Consider the following 19,560-nt stretch of genomic DNA (forward strand, 5'->3'; position numbering starts at 1 on the left):
AGTGGATCCTGGAACAGAATTAAGGGCTGGGGATTCCACTCAAAAACCTGGGAATTGCAGTCCATAATAAAGCTAGGGACCTGGGTTCCGGGCAGAAGTGTCCACCAGCTCAAGCTGTCTTGCTCTGTAAAGGAAAGCCAGTTATATCTGAAGCTTGATGCAAAGAGAAAGGAGCTCAGAATTGAGAGAAACTTACCGCTGAAAGAAAGACAGTGAACGCAAAAAGAGGTTCACAGATACCACACCTGTCTTTCTTGTCCTCGAATGCCATCAGAAGTTTGTTCACTTTGGACCCTGACACTGACACCATATCTGTTAAAAGACAAAATCCAGCTGAGTAAATTTGAAGATCTAATTGACTTTATTGATTCCTGAACCGGGCAGCATCCCATCTAGCAAGTAGAAAGGAGCTCCACGGAGCTCCAGAAAAGGAAAGGTCTTTAAAGCCAAAGAGGGGATGGGACAAGGAAGTCATAAACAAAAAAAGATTATTTTGAGCAATACACCTTCCTTTGGGAGACAAAAACGTTTATTGGCTGGTTACCTCCCTGGTGCTGACGAGGAAGTTCCAGACTGACTGGTTAAGATTCCAGTCCTGGGGAAGGTTGAAGCTGCGATTAAGTTAGGTATTCTAAAGTTTGGTGACATGGGCTTAGTGGCTCCATTTTGGGCTGTTTGTTCCTTTTTTTTTTGCGGTACGTGGGCCTTTCACTGTTGTGGCCTCTCCCGTTGCGGAGCACAGGCTCCGGACGCGCAGGCTCAGCGGCCATGGCTCACGGGCCCAGCTGCTCCGCGGTATGTGGGATCTTGCCGGACCGGGGCACGAACCTGTGTCCCCTGCATCGGCAGGCGGACTCTCAACCACTGCGCCACCAGGGAAGCCCTGTTTCTTTTTTTAATGGCAGAAAAACTGCGTAAACAACATGGAAAGCAGTTATAGTTGAGGCAGTGCCTGGGCACAACTGTTATCGTGACTATTGCTTTTACTATTCTCTGGTGCCTCTTTGAACTTCTAGGTTTCACATAACACTTAGTTTAGAAAAAACATTAATAGGGGGTTGGTTAAATGCAAATGGGAAGCAGATTCCCTGACTGACCAGGTTTGTTATTCACGGAAAGGCTGATGGCTCTAGATTTGTGGGTGATGTGTAGAACCGTAAATTACAGTTTTTCTCAAGGTTGCCTTTTGTTGTCAGAACACTTAGCATAAGTCAGAAATGGTAGGCTTTACCTGAAAAGAACAAAAAACCCATTGAATATAATAAATCAGCACTTAAAAAAAAACTCTAACCACCAAGGCCATCTCAAACAGGCATATATTCTTTTATGTGACTGAAGTTGTTTAAAAAAAAAAAAAAGGAAGCACCAACAAACAAAAACTTATCCCAGCAAACCCAGGTTGATTTGGATGTTCTTCCTAATGTGATAAATCTGAATGAAAACCAAGCATGCTTGACCAAGAGTAAAGTGATAGAGCCTCCAGTAGGGCCTACTGGAGAGTGTGGAGTAGAGATAGGAATATAAGATGTGAGTAAGTAGAGTCTTATATGGGGATTAAATTCTGTGCATGTGGAGACAATCAAGTATGGTCAAAATACTCTTGAAAATCCCTTAAAATTTCCCATAAAGTACAAATGTAGACATACTGGCTTTCAAGAAGTCTGACGTAGCCAGTTCCTCCTTTAACATTGCTTTTCTTTTGTTGAATCAATGATGAGGCAGTAGCTATATTCTTTTTAGTGACTAAGGATAGAATAACAGAATTGGAAGAATTAACTTTTTATTCTAGTTCGTGAAACTGATTTTCATTATTTCTGTGAGTAAAAATGCCTTTTTTTTTTTTTTTAAATTGGTAAATGAATAAGGACCTTTGTTTTCCAAGGAAATCCTTGGGTTACAAGGATGTTTGAGAGCCCACTTTTTCTCAGAGAGGCCCATTCTCTTTTACATAGTGTGAAATTTGTACCTCTTCATAGCTCTGATTTTCTCGTGTGCCTGTCTATCTTCTTCAGTCTTTCCTTCTCTCTGATTCTACTTTATGTTGTCTGATAGGCTCCTGCCTCAACTCCTTACCTTTATTTTCTCTTCATCTTTGTTCCCATACTCGCTTGTACTTGTCCTGTGCTCTGTATTTTTCTTGCTCTACTCAGTAACAGTAGAATAATCTAATTCAAATTCAGTTACCTGAAGTGTGGTAGCATAAGATCTGGTTTAGGTTTAGGCTCTTATTTAACTTTGTGACTGAGAAAGGCATTTCACATCCCTGAGCCTCAATTTCCTTAGTTATAAAAGGAAGGTAATATATTAAATGAATTAGATATAGTGAAGGAGTACCAAATGGTGATGGTCTCTTGGGTAAATTAGAATTTCACAATTCTATTATCTATAGATTGTGCCTTCTATAATAACTTCTCTTAGTAAATTGAGTCAGGGTTGGTGCTCTGGACTGCTGGATAGCAGTTTTCAAAAATTTTCAATGACAACTTTGAAATTGCTCATTTCTATTCAGCTACACTCTCTTCTTTCATGAATCACACTTTATAATCACCCTAATTCTATTCTTTCTCTTGATCTGAGGTAAAGAAATATGGGTTGACACGATATATAAAGATAAGACATCTTTTAGGTACACCAGAACTTTTTGACATAAAGGTTAGTAAATAAATAATGGAAGCAGTTTTTCTCTTTTGAATGCCAAAGCACAGTGGAAATTCTTGTTCTGTCTGAATGATTAACAGAAATGTAGAGAACCTATTGAAAGTATTGGTTTATCTTCAGGTAGAATTTTTATTTTTTTAAAAGATTTTTTGATGTGGACCATTTTTAAAGTCTTTATTGAGTTTGTTACGATATTGCTTCTGTTTTATGTTTTGGCTTTTGGCCCCGAGGCATGTGGGATCTTAGCTTCCCGACCAGGGATTGAATCTACACCCCCTGCATTGGAAGGCGAAGTCTTAACCACTGGACCATCAGGGAAGTCCCTAGGTAGAATGTTAAATACATATCCATTTTTAAAAGCATTTATTAAGTGTCTCCCTAGATATATTACTGAAGAAATAATAGCCACATGACCTAATATGGGATTAAAAGTTGAATTCCAGGTAACCTAGTTTCCTTGAAAAATAATCATTATATGCTGCGTGTGTGTCTTAAAATGAAGACTAAGAAATTAAGAAGGTTAGAGTCAAAAATTTTGATCAAGTAAAATCTGTTTAAAGTCATATTTATGAATAAGTTGACTACTTGGAATTATTCTGGAAATCGATAGATGAATCTTTTCTTTCTGGTACTCAAAAACCTCAGTAAGTATCCTGCAGCCGAAATCTGCAAGAGGTGGTTTTCATCCTTGGCTGCTGCTATTGATCAGCAGTGCTTGTGACCTACTTTTAAGGGGCTGATAAGGAAGGAGACATAGTATGTATATTTAAGGTTACATTTAAAAAACCTTCCAGTATTTCCATCACTTCGTTGTTGTTTCCATGGAAGCGGAACCCCTATCATCAGCAGGAGTCCATTTCAACTGCGGGCTTCCGGTTCTTGTTTCTCTGTTACTATGGTGACTGCCTCGAAAGCAACAGAAATACCAAAAGTTTAAAAAGCAGCAATTTGATTACAAAATACGTTTTTTTTGTTGTTTTTGTTTTTTTTTTGCGGTACGCGGGCCTCTCACTGTTGTGGCCTCTCCCGTTGCGGGGCACAGGCTCCGGACACGCAGGCTCAGTGGCCATGGCTCACGGGCCCAACCGCTCCGTGACATGTGGGATCTTCCTGGACCGGGGCATGAACCCATGTCCCCTGCATCAGCAGGCGGACTCTCAACCACTGCGCCACCAGGGAAGCTCTCAAGTTGATTTTTTTGAAAAAGAAAAATGTGAAGTTTTATTAAAGCTTAATGACACTGAATTAAATAGAAAAAAAACCTAAATTGCCATAGTTTCTATTAGAGTTGAGCCTAAGAAGAACCAAAAATTCTAAATGGGGATTTAAATTAGGGCTTGAAAGGTATAACCTGCAATGAGAAGAGCTAATGATAATGGGAGTAGCAGTTGGAGTCTATGAGCAATAAGCTCAAAACTGAGAATGAGCAGTGTGTTGAAGTAGTGAATGTTTCTTATTTATGTGGCACATTTTATCTTCAAAATATGTTATAGTTAGGTGATTTTCACAGATTATATCCATTTTTCAACCAAGTAAAAATAAAAACCTTGGGTTTAGAAATTAAGTAAATTTTAAGGACAGAGGCAGGAAGCAATACTGACATTTTATTTGAGGTTTGAGGAGTTGGAGAGTTAATAAATATAGATTGTTCCACAGTTAAAAGGCTGTAGAGATCCCCATCCCTCACCAAGACCAGTTATATTTGTGAACTACTACTCATAAAGGAGAGAAGAGATGGAGTTGTAAGATAAAAGCTGTGAAAGGAAAGGTATTTAAGCAAAATTGCAATCCCAACTTCGTTGCAATTTTTCTTTTCTTTTTAAAAAATATATATTTATTTATTAGGCTGCACTGGGTCTTAGTTGTGGCACGCAGGATCTTCGTTGTGGTATGCGGGATCTTTAGTTGAGGCATGCGAACTCTTAGTTGCGGCATGTGGGATCTAGTTCCCTGACCAGGGATCGAACCTGGGCCCCCTGCATTGGGAGTGCAGAGTCTTAGCCATTGGACCACCAGGGAAGTCCCTGTACTTTTTCTTAGAGGTCTGTATTCACTCAGGGTTCTTTGGTTTACATGTGACAAAATCCACTACCTTAGGGAACAAATGGCAGGATTGTAGGTTCAACTGAAATCAGGGACCCCAGTCACATTAGGTTTTCTTTTTTGGTCTCTCGTATTTGTGTTTCTTTTTTTGCTTTGGCAGAAACTGTGGCTGCTGGCACTTCCCACTCTCTTACTTCCAGCGTCAATAACACAGAAGGACTGATTGGTCCAGTTTGTGTTGGGCCAATTTCTCCCTTCTCCAACTGTGGCCAAGAGGATGGGGTTCTATGGTTGGCCCTGCTGTGACAGGGAGGCTCACCCTTGGCTGACAAGTAGTGACTAGAGGGGCTGAGATGTGAAATAAGGTAGCAGCTTGCATTCAAACCATGTTGTTAAGGGTTAGTAGTGGTTGGGGGAGAGGTGGAGGAGTTTGAAGGGGAGGAGAAAGGGGCATTTCCCAGAAGAAATATAAGATGTTGTTCCAGGCAGAAATAAGAAGAGGTTTTTCCACCTGTAGAAAAATATTTTTCTCTTGGGGAAAAATATCTGCTTTATTGTAATTCAGTTCACTTCTAATTCAGGAAACCAGGTGACATTATTATGTAGGATTTGGTTTTGAGAGAAAAACCAAGATTGAAAACCTTTACAACTTACTGCTTCCTATAGCACTGGCTCTGTTGTAGTACCTTTTATGTATGTTGTCTCCTTTAATCTCTACAGTCATTTGAGGTATATATTTCCATTTTAGAGAATGAGGAAGAGGTTCACAGAGTTGAGATGACTTATCATCGGACACATGACTAACGAGAGACAGAGCCAGAATTCAGATAACCAGGGTTTCTGGAATATAATCCAGGGTACTTTCCACTGTGTGATACTTACATTTTGGTTAACTTCATTCAGAAGATGCATAGGGTGAATTATAAAAACAGTACTGTGTATTAAGTGCTTTGATAAAAATGAGTCATGTATAGTATAGTATTGAATATTATTTATGCTAGGAACCTTAGACATCATATAGTACAGTGGTTTCAGACTTTTTGACTTTCAGCCATGGAATCCTTTCTTCAAATGAAATGTTATATTATAGTCGAGTATATATATAAAATGGGTAAAAGCATAGGATCATCCTACTCTGGAGAGGAGAGATCCAGGAGTATAACACCTCCTTTTTGAGATCTTGAGTTCTTAGAGGCCACTTTGAATACCCTTTCCTTAGGGAAACTGAGAGCCAGACAGGGTAAATGATCCTTGTTCACTTTCACATAATATATTACAAGGATTTAAATCACATTATTGTTTTCAGTTGTAAGGTGGGTGACAATTTGTTATTAATGAATAAACCCTGATGCTTAAAAAAATCAGAGTGAATTTAGAGTTACCCTAAATAATTTTATTCTCCAGTTTGGTGGTACTTTTATAGCATATCACATCCATGTCACAGCTTTTAGTAAATGTCTCTTGCACTTAGTCCTATTTGTTGAGTTGGACAATTGTATACTGTTTGGGCTAGGCCAGTCTCTTGTCCACAGAGCTTTTTACATTACATTCTTTATATATCGGCTCCTCTTATAAAATACATCAAGTTCTCTATACATATTTAAACAGGGGCGTTTCAGAATTTAGATAAATGAAATTCATCTAGAGACCTTGCTGATATGAATAACTTTAGACCTTGCTGATATGAATAACTTTGATGTCTGTTCCAATTTTGATCTCTCTCTTCTTTTCAGTTAGAAATGTGAACAAGTGGTAAATTGGGTAAAAGGACGTTAATCTTCAGTTTGGATTAAAGAAAGTTTATTTATTTTTCACATGTCCTGACTTCTGTTTTTTCCTTTTAGGAGAGTCAAGCCCTACTCGTCGAGAAGCTGTGAAGAGAAGAACCGCAGAATATCTCATGCGAGCAGAGAGTCTCTCTAGCCTTTATGTGAAACCTCAACTTGATGATGTATCTCAGGTATGTCTTATGTTTCATTTTATATTTTCTTTAGCCATTTTTGCTGTTTTGTCTCTCAGTTTTATTTCTAACTAGAATGTTTGAGCATTTTGGTCTTTGGAATTTTATCAGTGATTTTCTTACAAGGTGTTGGTGAGAAGAAAAGCATTAAAGCAAACCACCAAAAGTGGAATAAAATGGGACTCACTTTCTCCTTCTCTTTCTTGGCCCTTTATTCTTTACTCCATCCCTAATATCACCATGTGTAGAATGACAGTAATTTATACTGAATTTTATTTGAAAATTTTAAAGTTATGATTCTTATACTATTCCTGCACCGTTTATTGATTCATGCTAAAACTGATTATTTAAGCATAAGTCCTACAAGTAGCAGCTATAGATTACCTAGAATTATAAAGGTATAATTCTAACAGGGATATTTAGGTTATTTGGGGCTACCCCTAGTCTTGTCTGGAAAGCAGGTGAATGTTTAAAACATTAGAAACATTTTGGTTTATCATTACTGTTTTTATGTTATGTCCATCTGGATTTGGCAAATTTCTGGAAGAAATTTTTCTGTTTTTTTCTTTTTTACTTTATATGAAACTAAGTTTTTTTTTCTGATGCAATTTAAGACTTATACCTTCTAGAGGTGGGAGAAAGTGTTTATTTTCTTAATTGATCTAAGAGGCAGGCAGGCTTGTTCACATCTCAACTCTGTCCCTTGAAGCCATGGAAGATTGGACAAGATACTTAACTCCACCTCTTAGCTTCAGTTCCTACATCTGAATGATGAGGATAATAGTAATTCCTTGCTAGGTTGTAGTTAGGATTAAATGAGTTAAAAAAAAATCACTCATATGTGGATGCACACGTACATACACATGTGAACATTCAAGTGCCTACCTCATAAAAAGACCAGCCTATAAGCCAAGCTTTTTAGACTAGCTTAATAAGCATTAGCCCTATTTTTCATCTCCCCTCATATATTGCTTTATATACCTTTTCCCACATTTTTAAATGCTTTTTATACTTTCTGAAAATTATAAAATGTCTCAGTTTTCTGGTTTAAAAATAGCCCATTATTTAATATTGGTTCATTGGACAACTAAAACTTTTTTTGCTGCTTTTCTGAGGCCTTTTCATTTTCTGTGTGTCCTTTTAAAACATACAGTTATCAGAACTGTACTTATTAGTATAAGAATTTTTGTTGTTAAGCATTTGGCCAGTCTTTTTAGAACAAAAACGTATATTCCAACTTTGAAGTAATATACTTTCGTTACTTGTTCTAACATAATGAATGTATTTAAGTAAGACAGCTGCTGACTCATTTTCAGATTGTTAATTACTGTGACTCTCTGTATTCTGTTTGCTAATCTTTTCCTGTTTTCTTTCATCGTTGTTTCAATTATATTATTTCCATTAATGTTTCACTATTGAATTTTATTTTTAAAATTAAAAACTATTTATTTTTATTGAAGTATAATTGACTTATATTAGTTTCAGGTGTACAACATAGTGATTCAATATTTTTATACATTACAAAATGGTCACCATGATAAGTCTAGTTATCATGTGTTACCATATAAAGTTATTACAATACTATTGACTATATTCCTTATGCTGACTTATTTACTTTGTAACTGGAAGTTTGCACCTCTTAATCTCCCACACCTGTTTCACTCACACCCTCTCCCTGCTCTGGCAACCACCAGTCTGTTCTCTGTATTTATGAGTCTGTTTCTGTTTTGTTATGTTTATTCATTTGTTTTGTCTTTTAGATTCCACATGTAAGTGGAATCATACAATATTTGTTTTTCCCTGACAGCCTAATACCGAATACCCTCTAGGTCCATTCATTTTGCAAATGGCAGGATTGAGTTTTATCTTTTTAAAAAATAAATTTATTTATTATTTATTTATTTATTTTTGGCTGTGTTGGGTCTTTGTTGCTGCACATGGGCTTTCTCTAGCTGCGGTGAGCACGCGTTACTTTTCGTTGTGGTGCGCGGGCTTCTCCTCGCGGTGTCTTCTCTTGTTGCGGAGCACGGGCTCTAGGTGCGCAGGCTTCAGTAGTTGTGGCACGCAGGCTCAGTAGTTGTGGCGCACGGGCTTAGTTGCTCTGTGGCATGTGGGATCTTCCCGGATCAGGGATCGAACCCATGTCCCCTGCATTGGCAGGTGGATTCTTAACCACTGCGCCACAGGGAAGTCCCTGAATTTTATCATTTTTGAATGGAATATTTGTCTAAACATTACTTTGAGTCTGATTCTTATTTTCTGTGGAGTTGGCAACCTACCCTGTGTGCTATCCTGATGCGTATATTCTCCATCCATTTTGGGGGATACTCATAAATGTATTAAATAGGATGCGCCTCTATGAACTTTTACTAAATCCATCTTGTATATAAATACAATTGATTCTTGAACAACATGGGTTTGAACAGTGCAGGTTCACTTACACGTGGATTTCTTTCAGCAGTAAATACTGCAGTACTACACGGTCTGAAGTTGGTTGAATCCATGGATACAGGAGGAATTGTGGATACAGAGGGCTACTATAAGTTATATTAGGATTTTCAACTGTGGGGAGGTTTGGCACCCCAACCCCGTATTATTCAAGGGATAACCATATTCTAAAAGTTTTAGGGAGTCAAAATCAGCAGTATTCTGTTCTTTCTATTAATGTTAACTTTGAATCTTCTACTTATACTTACTCATTCAAACTCTCCATTTATGTATCCCCTGTTACAGTTCCCCACAGTCATTTTATGGAACAATAATTTATTAGGCAAATAAATATATAAAGCCTGCTGTATAGCTTTTGACTTGGAGAAAGGAACCATGAAGTATATCAGTCAGAATTTTCCTTCAAGCATAGCTTCAAATGAAAATAAAACAAAAAGAGATCTAGTATAGGAAAGCTGATTGTATTAGATTTATATAAATTCATTAAGCCTCTGTTATGACTCTGCGTGTATACAGTATCAAACTAGATATACTTTGGAGTTATATTAAAGATATGACACAGTCTCTGCTCTTGCAAACCCTAAAGCATAATTGAGGACCCAAAATATGTACGTAATTGAGGAAACAAAAGTTAGAGAGGATTGTGAGAGCCATGTAGAATAATGGAAACGTGTATCAGGAAGGGTTAAAAAGGGGTACCTAGTGAATCAGATTTGATATGCTAGGATTTTTTTTCAGTTCTTAGGCAAGGAGGTTAGAGAAGAGTTTTTCCTGATAGAGCAAGATGTTTTTCTTTTAGGGTAAGGATTTTCTTTTTATTTTCACTTTTGTATTTTACTCTTAAATCTGGCCCTTATTTAGGTCAGAGATATGCTTGATTATTTTTTATCTGTAATTTAACTTAAATGTCTTCTAGAGGTTCTGGATGAGCTTGGTGAATTTATTATTTCTCTTCTTTAGCCATCTTTGGGCAATAGTTTCAACCAACACGATGAGAGAATGATATAAATGATTTTTAGCAAATCTTAAATTCTGTGCAGAGCAGATATTATTCCTTTCTTGAATACATGTGCAAATATTTCTTTCTCATCTGGTTGAATAAGAAAATAAAGGAATCCTTTGTGGGTTTGAAATTTTTTGTTGATTACTGTTTTTCCCTTTGGTGCAGTCTAGGTCATGACTCACTTTACCTGAGTTTTCTGTGGTAGTTCAAGCTTTTGCTTTATTGAGTTTATTTGAGACTCTTATGTGGTAAATAAAAAAGTTCCGTATTTCCCCGTCGTTGGTGATAATATCCTTTTCAAAAAAGGAAAGAAAGGAGCAAAAGCACTCTCCTACTCTTTCTTTTCTTCATTACTTCATTACTAAAAGGCTCTGAGGAAACTTAAGGAGCAAGTCTGAGAAAAAAAGGAAATGAGCTTTATTTGAACTAAAGGTGCAGTTTTAACTAAAGGAGATGGATTTCTTTTCCTTTTTTTTTTTTTTAATTGTTGGTGACTTTGAATGATTTAAGAATTGGTATTACAGGGGGTTTCTCTGGAAAAGACTTGAAATAGCTTATTTGCTATTTTTAGCTCTAGGAATTTAAAACTTAAGATCAGTGAAATTTAGAAAAAGACAGTAAATGGTCTAAACTTAGGACATAAAGGATTGTGTAGTTTTTAAAGCACGAATACTTTTTTTTGTTTGCAATTACAAGGTACGAATGAAAATACAATTGGCCCTCTGTACCCATGGGTTCCACATTTGTGGATTAAGCCAACTGCAGATCGAAAATATTTGGGGAGAAAAAATTCTAGAAAGTTCTAAGAAACAAAACTTGAATTTGGCACCTGTTGTCAACTATTGACATAGCATTTACATTGCATTAGGTATTATAAGTAGTTTAGAGATGATTTAAAGTATATGGGAGGATGTGTGTAGGTTATATGTAAATACTACACCATTTTAAATAAGGGACTTGAGCATCTGAGGATTTTGGTATTCGTGGGGATCCTGGAACCAATCCCCTGTGTATACTGAGGGACAACTGTAGAATGTATGGCTTTCCTGAATATTTTGTGGATTTTGAGTATAGTTGCTGTAATATTGAAAATATTTCTCTGTTGTGCATTTTGTTTACTGGTATTATTGGTATTTCTCAATTCTTCTTTAGCAAATATTTTAAAATGAGTGTTGTGTCACCCTTAGTGAAACATGGGCAAAGCAAAGATAGAAATCAGGGGCATTCCAAATCAGTAATAGGACTGCAGTTAAGAGTTGTGCTTGAAATGTGATGTAAGAGAGACTTTTTTTAGGAAACTGAGTATTGAGGGTTAATAGGTTGCCAGTGAAAGTCTTGGCAAAGCCAAAAATCTACAGATGAAGCCAAGTTCAGAAACTAGTGTAGTTGGCTATCGTGGTTCAGAGCGGAATTCTTGATATGTTCTTTGTAGAGCTTTCCTTTTGTCCTTGATTGCTTGTTCCCTCCCAAATAATGCTGACTTACTCTCAGGTTATTTAAGGATGAGTAGCTAACCTTACTCCACATGTGGTTGGTGGACCAGCAGCACAGCATCACCTGGTAGCTTCTTGGAAATGCAGAATCTTAGGCTCCGCCAAAGACTACTGAATCCGAATCTCCATTTTTACAAGGTCCTCAGATGATGTGCATGCATGTTAAAGTTTGAAAAGTACCTCACTAACAGATTGGTAAGAATTGAGATAGATCTCATTGAGAAAAGGGAATAATAATACCGAGTGAAAGAGACTCTGGGCAGGATAAACAACAGATTTAAAAAACCCCAAAAATGAAAACAAAGGTAAGGTTAACTTAACCATTTAGACAATGTTGAACAGGAATAGTAAATAGGTTTTACTGCTGTGCTAACTCTAGCCACTGGTGGTGGCTGTATTGCAAGACAGAGTGTGGGACTAATAGAGTCTGCCATTGGCTTGAGCAGTTGAGTGATATATACTTGCCATCTTTGGTTTTGAAGGTTGTTGGATTATCATATATTCTTACCTTTCCCTTCTCCTCACCCTCTGTATTTAAGTTTTGAACTCCTTGCTTCTCTAGGCATCTTCTGATATAGTAGCTAATACAAATAAGTGAAATTTTTACTTTTTTCTTTAAGGAAATCAGCCATGTTGCCTAGAAATATTTCCACCCCACCCTGCCCCAATAGCATTGGCTGAAGTTTTCCTAAACAATGTTATATTATTTTATAAATAAGATTTAATCCCCTCTTATCTATTACCTAGTTTTGTCATCTTAGACAAATTGCTTAACCTTGCTGCTTTTCAGTTTTCTCATCTGAAAAAAAAATGTTGGACTTGATCTCGGTCTCTTTCTTTTCTTAAAATTCTGTGGATTTATGTTTCCTTTTGCCATCTAAAAAAGGAATAGATCTATAGGGATTCTACCCAATTTAAGCACTGCATATCAGAAATACAGGATTTTTTATTGATGGTTTTATTTCATGATCTTTCTTTGTTCATTTCTCTGATCTTAAACTTTTATAGATGGTTAAAGTAGAAAGAGAACTTGAATGATCACTTTGCCTTTGGTCTTTCCCCATTACAATTTCACCATTCCTGTCTTTGCAAAAGTAACCTTACTAAGTCACTGTTTTCATTGAGTTGCTTCTCATACAAAAACTTGTTTTCTAGAGTCTGGAAAACATAGTCCAGACTTTTTTCCCTGGCATTCAAGGCCTGTTAAAGTCAATAAAACTGACCAACCTTAAAAGTGCAATTTTATTTTCCTTTGTTCTACAATTTGAACATTTTTTTCACCACCAAGAGAGTTCTTTTTTCCCCAATCCTATGTATAATATCCTTTCCTAACCTAATTCCTACATAACATTTAAAATCCCCTTTGATTCCACTTCTTTCTGAGACCACAGGTTATCATACATGTGATAAACTAGTGACTTATCTCTATTGACTTATGTTTTTAAAAAACGTCTTATTGTTACTTAACTTTTCATGTATTTGGCTTATCTCCTCAGGTGAGTTGTAAACTTCTTGAAGCTAGGGACCATGTCTTTTTTTTTTTTTAATATTTATTTATTTGGCTGTGCCATGTCTTAGTTGCAGCATATGGGATCTTTAGTTGCGGCGTACGGGATCTTTAGTTGCGACATGCGGGCTCTTAGTTGCGGCCTGTGGGCTCTTAGTTGCAGCATGCGGGATCTAGTTCCCTGCCCAGGGATTGAACCCAAGCCCCCTGCATTGGGAGCGCAGAGTCTTAACTGCTGGACCACCAGGGAAGTCCTGGGATGGTGTCTTTTGATGATTTATATCCCTTTCAGTTATCATGCACATAGTGGGCACACAGTAATTTATTGAAAGGCACAGTAGAGATTTTGTGGTTTGCTGTCTTTGCTGTTTAGATTGCTAAAGTGAACTGATAAATTTCTTTGGAAACTGAAAGATCCAGTGACATTACTGAATAAGAGGGATAAGTAGGAGATAGGGATGTTGGACGTGTTTGGCCATATTTTCAAAGATGAATGTAATGGATAAGTTATCACTTAAAGTATTCTTTTTCCTCCTATAACTTTTCCTAACCATTCCTTTCACCAAAATCACAAGCATTTCTTGTTCTTACTTGGTAATAGAGTAGGGGGAGATGAATTCTTAATTATCAGAATGTGTTGTGTAGCAGAAGGACTGCAAGCAATAGAGTAAGGAGTTGGGGTCTAGCCTAGGATCTTTCACTGCTCTTTCTGACGGTAAACACCCAACCATTCTGAACTTCCTTTTATTTATCTGTAAAATGGGGATTATAATAATAACTTCTTGTAAGTACTACACTCAGGCCAGGGTGAGGTATGAAGATAAAATAATATATTAAGAGAGAAGAGACTATTTCTGTTATATGTCTACTAAAATACTCTGCTAAATGTTTTTCTGTCCTTAAAAATTCCCCTTGGATTTTAGGGAGGCAGAGATGTATCTGTGTTTTATGTCATCTAGCTCAGCACCTAGTGAGATTAAAAAGGAATTTTTTGGAAACATATCCTAGAAGTAGAAATTAAATAGATTTAAAAAGATTATTATTGGGCTTCCCTCGTGGCATAGTGGTTAAGAATCCACCTGCCAATGCAGATGACACGGGTTCAAGTCCTTGTCCAGGAAGATTCCACATGCTGCAGAGCAACTAAGCCCGTGCACCACAACTACTGAGCCTGAGCTCTAGAGCTCGCAAGCCACAACTACTGAGCCCACATGCCACAACTACTGAATCCCGCACGCCTGGAGCCTGTGCTCCGCAACAAGAGAAGCCACAACAATGAGAAGCTTGCACACCGCAATGAAGAGTAGCCCCTGCTCGCCGCAACTAGAGAAAGCCCGCACGCAGCAACAAAGACCCAACACAGCCAAAAATAAATAAATAAAATAAAATAAATTAAAAAAAAACATAAAAAAAGAGTAATGTACTTAAAAAAAAAGATTATTATCATCCTGTCCAGTTGCCACTGTCACCAGCGTTCTCAAGTTGTCTCTTTAAAAAATAAAAAGTTTTCTTTTTTAAAAAAAATTAAATACCACCTCTTTAGGCATATTGAAGTTAGTATTTGCTTACTAAACCTAAAAACAAAAAAATTTTTGAAAGCAATTAGGATTGCTGCTTTTAGGAAATTTCACAAAGTGACAGTTTTCCCCGTTTGTAAAAGACACCTAACTTGTCTATGCAACCTCCCTCACTTGTTACCCTGCTCTCTTCCTCCTTTCTCTCTTTTCTGCTCTTTCTCTTTGCTTCCAACCAACATGCTAGGCACTGTGAATATAAAGACGAATAAGGCATATTTCCTGTTCTCAAGGAGCTTCTTGTCTAGTGATGCTGAGCTGCACTACGACTTGAAATATCAAAAATGTAACTCAGTAACTCTGGTAATCGTGACATTTGGTTAACCAGGATATTTATTGTCTACTCATGGGGATGATAAATGTTTCCTATATATTCTAACAGATTTTTTTTACAACAAAAAGGTCTGCTTTGAGGGTATAATAAGGCTTTGTGTGTCCTATCATCCTTTGCAGCATCACCATTTTAATATAAGGATGAATAAAGCATTGCTTTCTGGTTGTAAATGCCAAATGGAGATGTCTTTAAGTTTATCTAGTCTAATGTTTTACTTTTACTGATAGGGAAAAACTAAGACCAATGGGTGGAAAGTTAGGATTATTCTTTATTGTATGTGGTACTGAAATATCCCTTCCTTACTCACTGATCTTTTTTGGACTTTTTTTTGTGGCGAACAGACTAAGTTTTCCACATCACAGATGTTCAAATATTAAAAAATATTTTCTTTTTTCTGTAAATCATCTCTTTTCTAGGCTTACACAATCTCAGTTCTAATAATTATTGGTTATATGACAGAGTTTCTTAATTTTTCACCATTATTGGCAATTCTGATTGAACTTGAATTTGCCAATCCCTCTTAACATACCTAGTATATATTTATAAAGTAACATTAAAGGACTATAGTTTTATGATGAGAGAAAATGACTTATGTTCCTTCCCTCTATTGTTACATTTGTTTTAGTCCCCTCCTTCTAAATTACTCTTGAGCCTTCTGGGCTGTGATTGATTGTTGGCTCAGTTAGCCATTTGTTACAAAGTTTCATTACAGCTGTACAGTTCTGAATTGCATTGTTGCTCTAGAAACTATATCAGCTCATTAATTTTTCTTTTGAAAATTTTGTTTTCAATGTTACGACTTATTTACTTGCGACTGTTTTCTTGATTTTTATTTTCTTCATTTTTGATTTGATTATTTTTTTATTTTACATTCCAGACAAATAGAAACTTCCTCCTTTCATCTTTCCATTCTCTGATTTATGATAAATTTAGTTCCTTTGGCCTGACATTTGCTTCAGCAGGCAGTCTTCCTTCAAGCACCTCCCTGATTGATGTATAATCTTTGATATCTTCCATTAGCCTCCAGGATCACTAAGTTCAAGGCCCCCTTGGAACCTAAGGAGCCCTGCCGAGGAGCTGAAGGCCTTCAGAGTCCTTGGGGTGATTGACAAGGTAATTCTTCAGTGTCTCTTCAAGAGTTCAGTCATAAATCGATGCATGCTGACATTATGTCTTTGAAGCTTTGGATCTTAAGGATATGAAACAAAAGGAGAAAATGACTCAAATGCATCTGTACTTTAAAATAACAAAAGAGAAGAGAAAAAGCTTTTATCTAAGCAATTCATGTAAGGTCATGCAAAATATACTTGTGTTAAAGGAGAAGGTACTTATTTGTTGGCATTCAGTCTAGTAAGGGGTTTGGTTTTATAAACCTGTTATAGTTATAAAAACTAGTGAGTCAGTAGTTGTTCAACATTAACTGGTATAGTCAATCTAATGGTCAAAAAAAATGACATTCTCCTAATAAGTACCATTTCTTGAGTGCCTGCTGTGTATCAAACCATGTATTAGGCATTTATATAATATAAACAATGCATTAATCCTATCCAACCTGTTATTCCCATGTTGGTGTAAAAGCAATGCTTAGAACAGTTTAAGTAACTTGCCCAGAAATCACATAGCTATTTTGGGTGGTACGGAAATTCAAACGTAAATCGTTGTGACACCAAAAGCTGTGCTTTTTCCAATACACTAAACCCCCTTTTGCACACACACATTTTTATATTTGGAATAAAAGTACTGCGATAACAGAGGTCTCTGCCATTGAGTTTCCCCAAATTTGGTGACATCTCAGATATGCCAGACATTAACAGTACTGAGCCTGTCAGAGAGTTTACAAATGTAATTAAAAAATCATATACAGTAAACCGTGTTTTACATATATTTGGTCAACCACCACTTTACCTTTCAAAGTGAAAGAAAATATCTTAATATTAGTTATAAATTAATCTTTTTTATGTTAACCATGTTTTATGAAGCACCTTAGTGTTTATTTATAACTTCATGTTCATTGAGTACTTCTTGTGTTCTAAAGTATGAATGTGAGTCCATACTAAAATTGAACAATATGCAGTATATTTCAGGTAATTTGAACAGTAACTAATAAGAGTTTGAGGTATTTCAAAATAAACAGTAGGTTGGATATTACATGAAGCTGTCAGGTCTTATTAAATTCTTATAAGCATCATTTTTCTCAAATACATTTATTTGAATTTTGAAGTTAAAGAATTCTAAGCAGTAGGACTTTTGAGCCTGAAATATTTCCTTAACCATGTTTTTCCTAGCCTTTCCAGTTTACAGAACATTCTATTTGAGAATACAGAGAAGTAGAATAGCAATTAAATAGTTCTTGGATTAATGAAAGGTTCTTGGATTTCTGTGCAGGAAAATATACTTTTTTGATGTACAGTGTCTCCTCCTTCTCTTAGATCTGTTTATTTTGACAAAGTATGACCTTTCATTGCTCTGCTCTAATCATGAGTAGTCACCTTTAAGTCCTGATAATAGCTATGAGTCTCACATGTATCCAAATAAGGATGTTGACAGTAGAAGAATTCCTAAACTCTAGGCTGAGGCATAATTCATTACTGTCTTTGTTCTATTAACCTGGGGAGTATGTTGGTATTTAGAAGGGGACATTTTAACTTTTCTAAGTAGAAACAAGGAAATATGAGCTTGGGAATTAATAAGCTTTACAAATAATCTTTAAAAATTTGTATACCAGTCTCTCCTTTGTAAAAACATGAATAGGTAGATTTTTTAAAAGTTTGAATTTTTTTTTAATTGGAGTATAATTGCTTTACAATGTTGTGTTTTGAATTGTTTTTTAAGATAAATTCCTCCCCACTGTAATGAGGGATACCTAAAATTTGGGTTTTAGAAACTTGAAGTTTGGAAGAGAAGTGTTGTATCAATTCAAATAGGTAGAAAATACACTGGATACATTAATCTCACCTGTACCGCTCTGATTCTGTTTCATTAATATGTTCTTCATGAGTTATTTTGAGTGTTATTATCTAATAACTCAGGAAAATAAAATTTACCTAGGAATAGAATTTTATAGACTTTTATATATAAATAAAGCAGATTTGTTCATTAATATCTAGCCTGTAATCTCCATGAAAATAAGATCGTGTCTTGTTCACCTGTATAATCTCATAGCACCTAGAATCATGCCTGGCATATAATGGATGATTAATAAAAATTTGTTGAATGAATGAAATTGAGACTTAGATAACTTTAAATATATCATATATAGAGTGACACCTACTGGTGTAATGTGAGACTGCTACCTAGCATCATGGTTCAAGACGCTCAGATGTCTTTACCCAGAGGCACAGTAATTGCAATGCTGTATCTTGGTCTAGAATTCAAAGGGGTGTAAGTGACTTTCTGTTCTTTAATTGGGATTAGAAAATCTTTCATTAGTATATATATGGGACAAGGAACTTAAGCTCTTGGAATATCAATAAGCTGGTGTGCATTCAGAAGCAAGAATGATAAGGCTAGTGAAGGCCCTCAAAATTGTATCATACAAAGAAGAGCTGAAAAATGAGGTTAACCTAATAAAAACGTGTGGTCTTCATATTTTTGAGGGCTATACAGGATAGAGTGAATATATAATGTTCTGTTCAGATCTTGAGGGTAAAACGGGTTATTAAGTATGCCAGAGCAATAGATGCAAACCTAGGACATCTTAGGAAAAATAGGGCATCTGTCTTTCCTGGGAGAAAGACAGTGAGGGATAAGCCTTTTTTGTTCATATACCCCAAAGGATACAACTAGAAGTAAGTGAGTACAGATTTTTAAGTTTTGGGCTAATGATTAGAGATACCTTTCAAGAATTAGGATTGGCCAAAGGTGGATTGGATTCCTTCATATCTTATTTGTTTCTTGTCATTAGAAGTACTCAAGTAAAGGCTGAAGGATCATTGATGAGGATGTTGTACAAGGAATCAAGCATTGGATGGATTTTTATGTTAGATAACTTTTAAAGGTTTCTTTTAGCCCTCAGACTCATTTACACATAGTCTTCATGTAGTAATAGCTAGGGAAAGTAGAAATTAGTGAAATACAGTACTCAGATAAGAAGGATGGGATTGCTATTGTTTTCATATAAGTTTGTGCATGTGTGGATGCAAACTTTTGTGTTTCTGTGTGTGAGGTATGAATATATAGAGTATGTATATGTTTGTGTGTAGAAGGATTGTTTATATATAGGTAGTTTGCAGTTGAATTAGAAGTCTGGATTGGTAGTTTGATTGCTAATAGATGCCCAAGTGCTGGGAGAGTTTCTGAGAAAGTTCACTATTATATAGCTTATCTATAAAAAGGATAAAGGAATCCATAATCTAGTAATGTACTAATGTCAGTTTCCTGGTTTTGATATTGTGCTATAGGTATATAAGATGTCACCATCAGGAGAAGCTGGGTGAACGGTACATGGGACTCTGTTATTTTTGCAACTTCTTGTGAGTTTTAAACAGAGTTAAAAAAAAAAAAAAAAGGCTAGGAGGAACACTGACTTGAACATCAGAGT

The 19,560-nt window shown here is 36.1% G+C and overlaps 1 protein-coding gene and 1 non-coding gene across 10 annotated transcripts in view; one reads left to right on the forward strand and one right to left on the reverse strand.

The window, feature by feature from the left end:
• Nucleotides 1–19,560, forward strand: part of RPS6KC1 (ribosomal protein S6 kinase C1) — a 215,744-nt gene that overhangs the window by 116,649 nt on the left and 79,535 nt on the right. For all 9 annotated transcript variants that reach the window (XR_003794328.1, XR_003794329.1, XR_003794330.1 and 6 more), the window contains 2 exons: nt 6,546–6,661; nt 16,041–16,133. Coding sequence is in view for 6 of the 9 variants with exons in the window: in XM_029227679.1 (XP_029083512.1) it covers nt 6,546–6,661; nt 16,041–16,133 (209 nt within the window). In the remaining 3 variants the exon portion in view is untranslated. The remainder of the gene's footprint in view (nt 1–6,545; nt 6,662–16,040; nt 16,134–19,560) is intronic.
• On the reverse strand, nt 4,605–4,677 carry TRNAG-CCC. Its single transcript has one exon. It is a non-coding gene; the product is annotated as a tRNA-Gly (tRNA).

This window comes from Monodon monoceros, unplaced genomic scaffold (genome assembly GCF_005190385.1).
Source record: "Monodon monoceros isolate NGI ecotype Baffin Bay Population unplaced genomic scaffold, NGI_Narwhal_1 Super_Scaffold_18, whole genome shotgun sequence".
NCBI lineage: Eukaryota > Metazoa > Chordata > Mammalia > Artiodactyla > Monodontidae > Monodon > Monodon monoceros.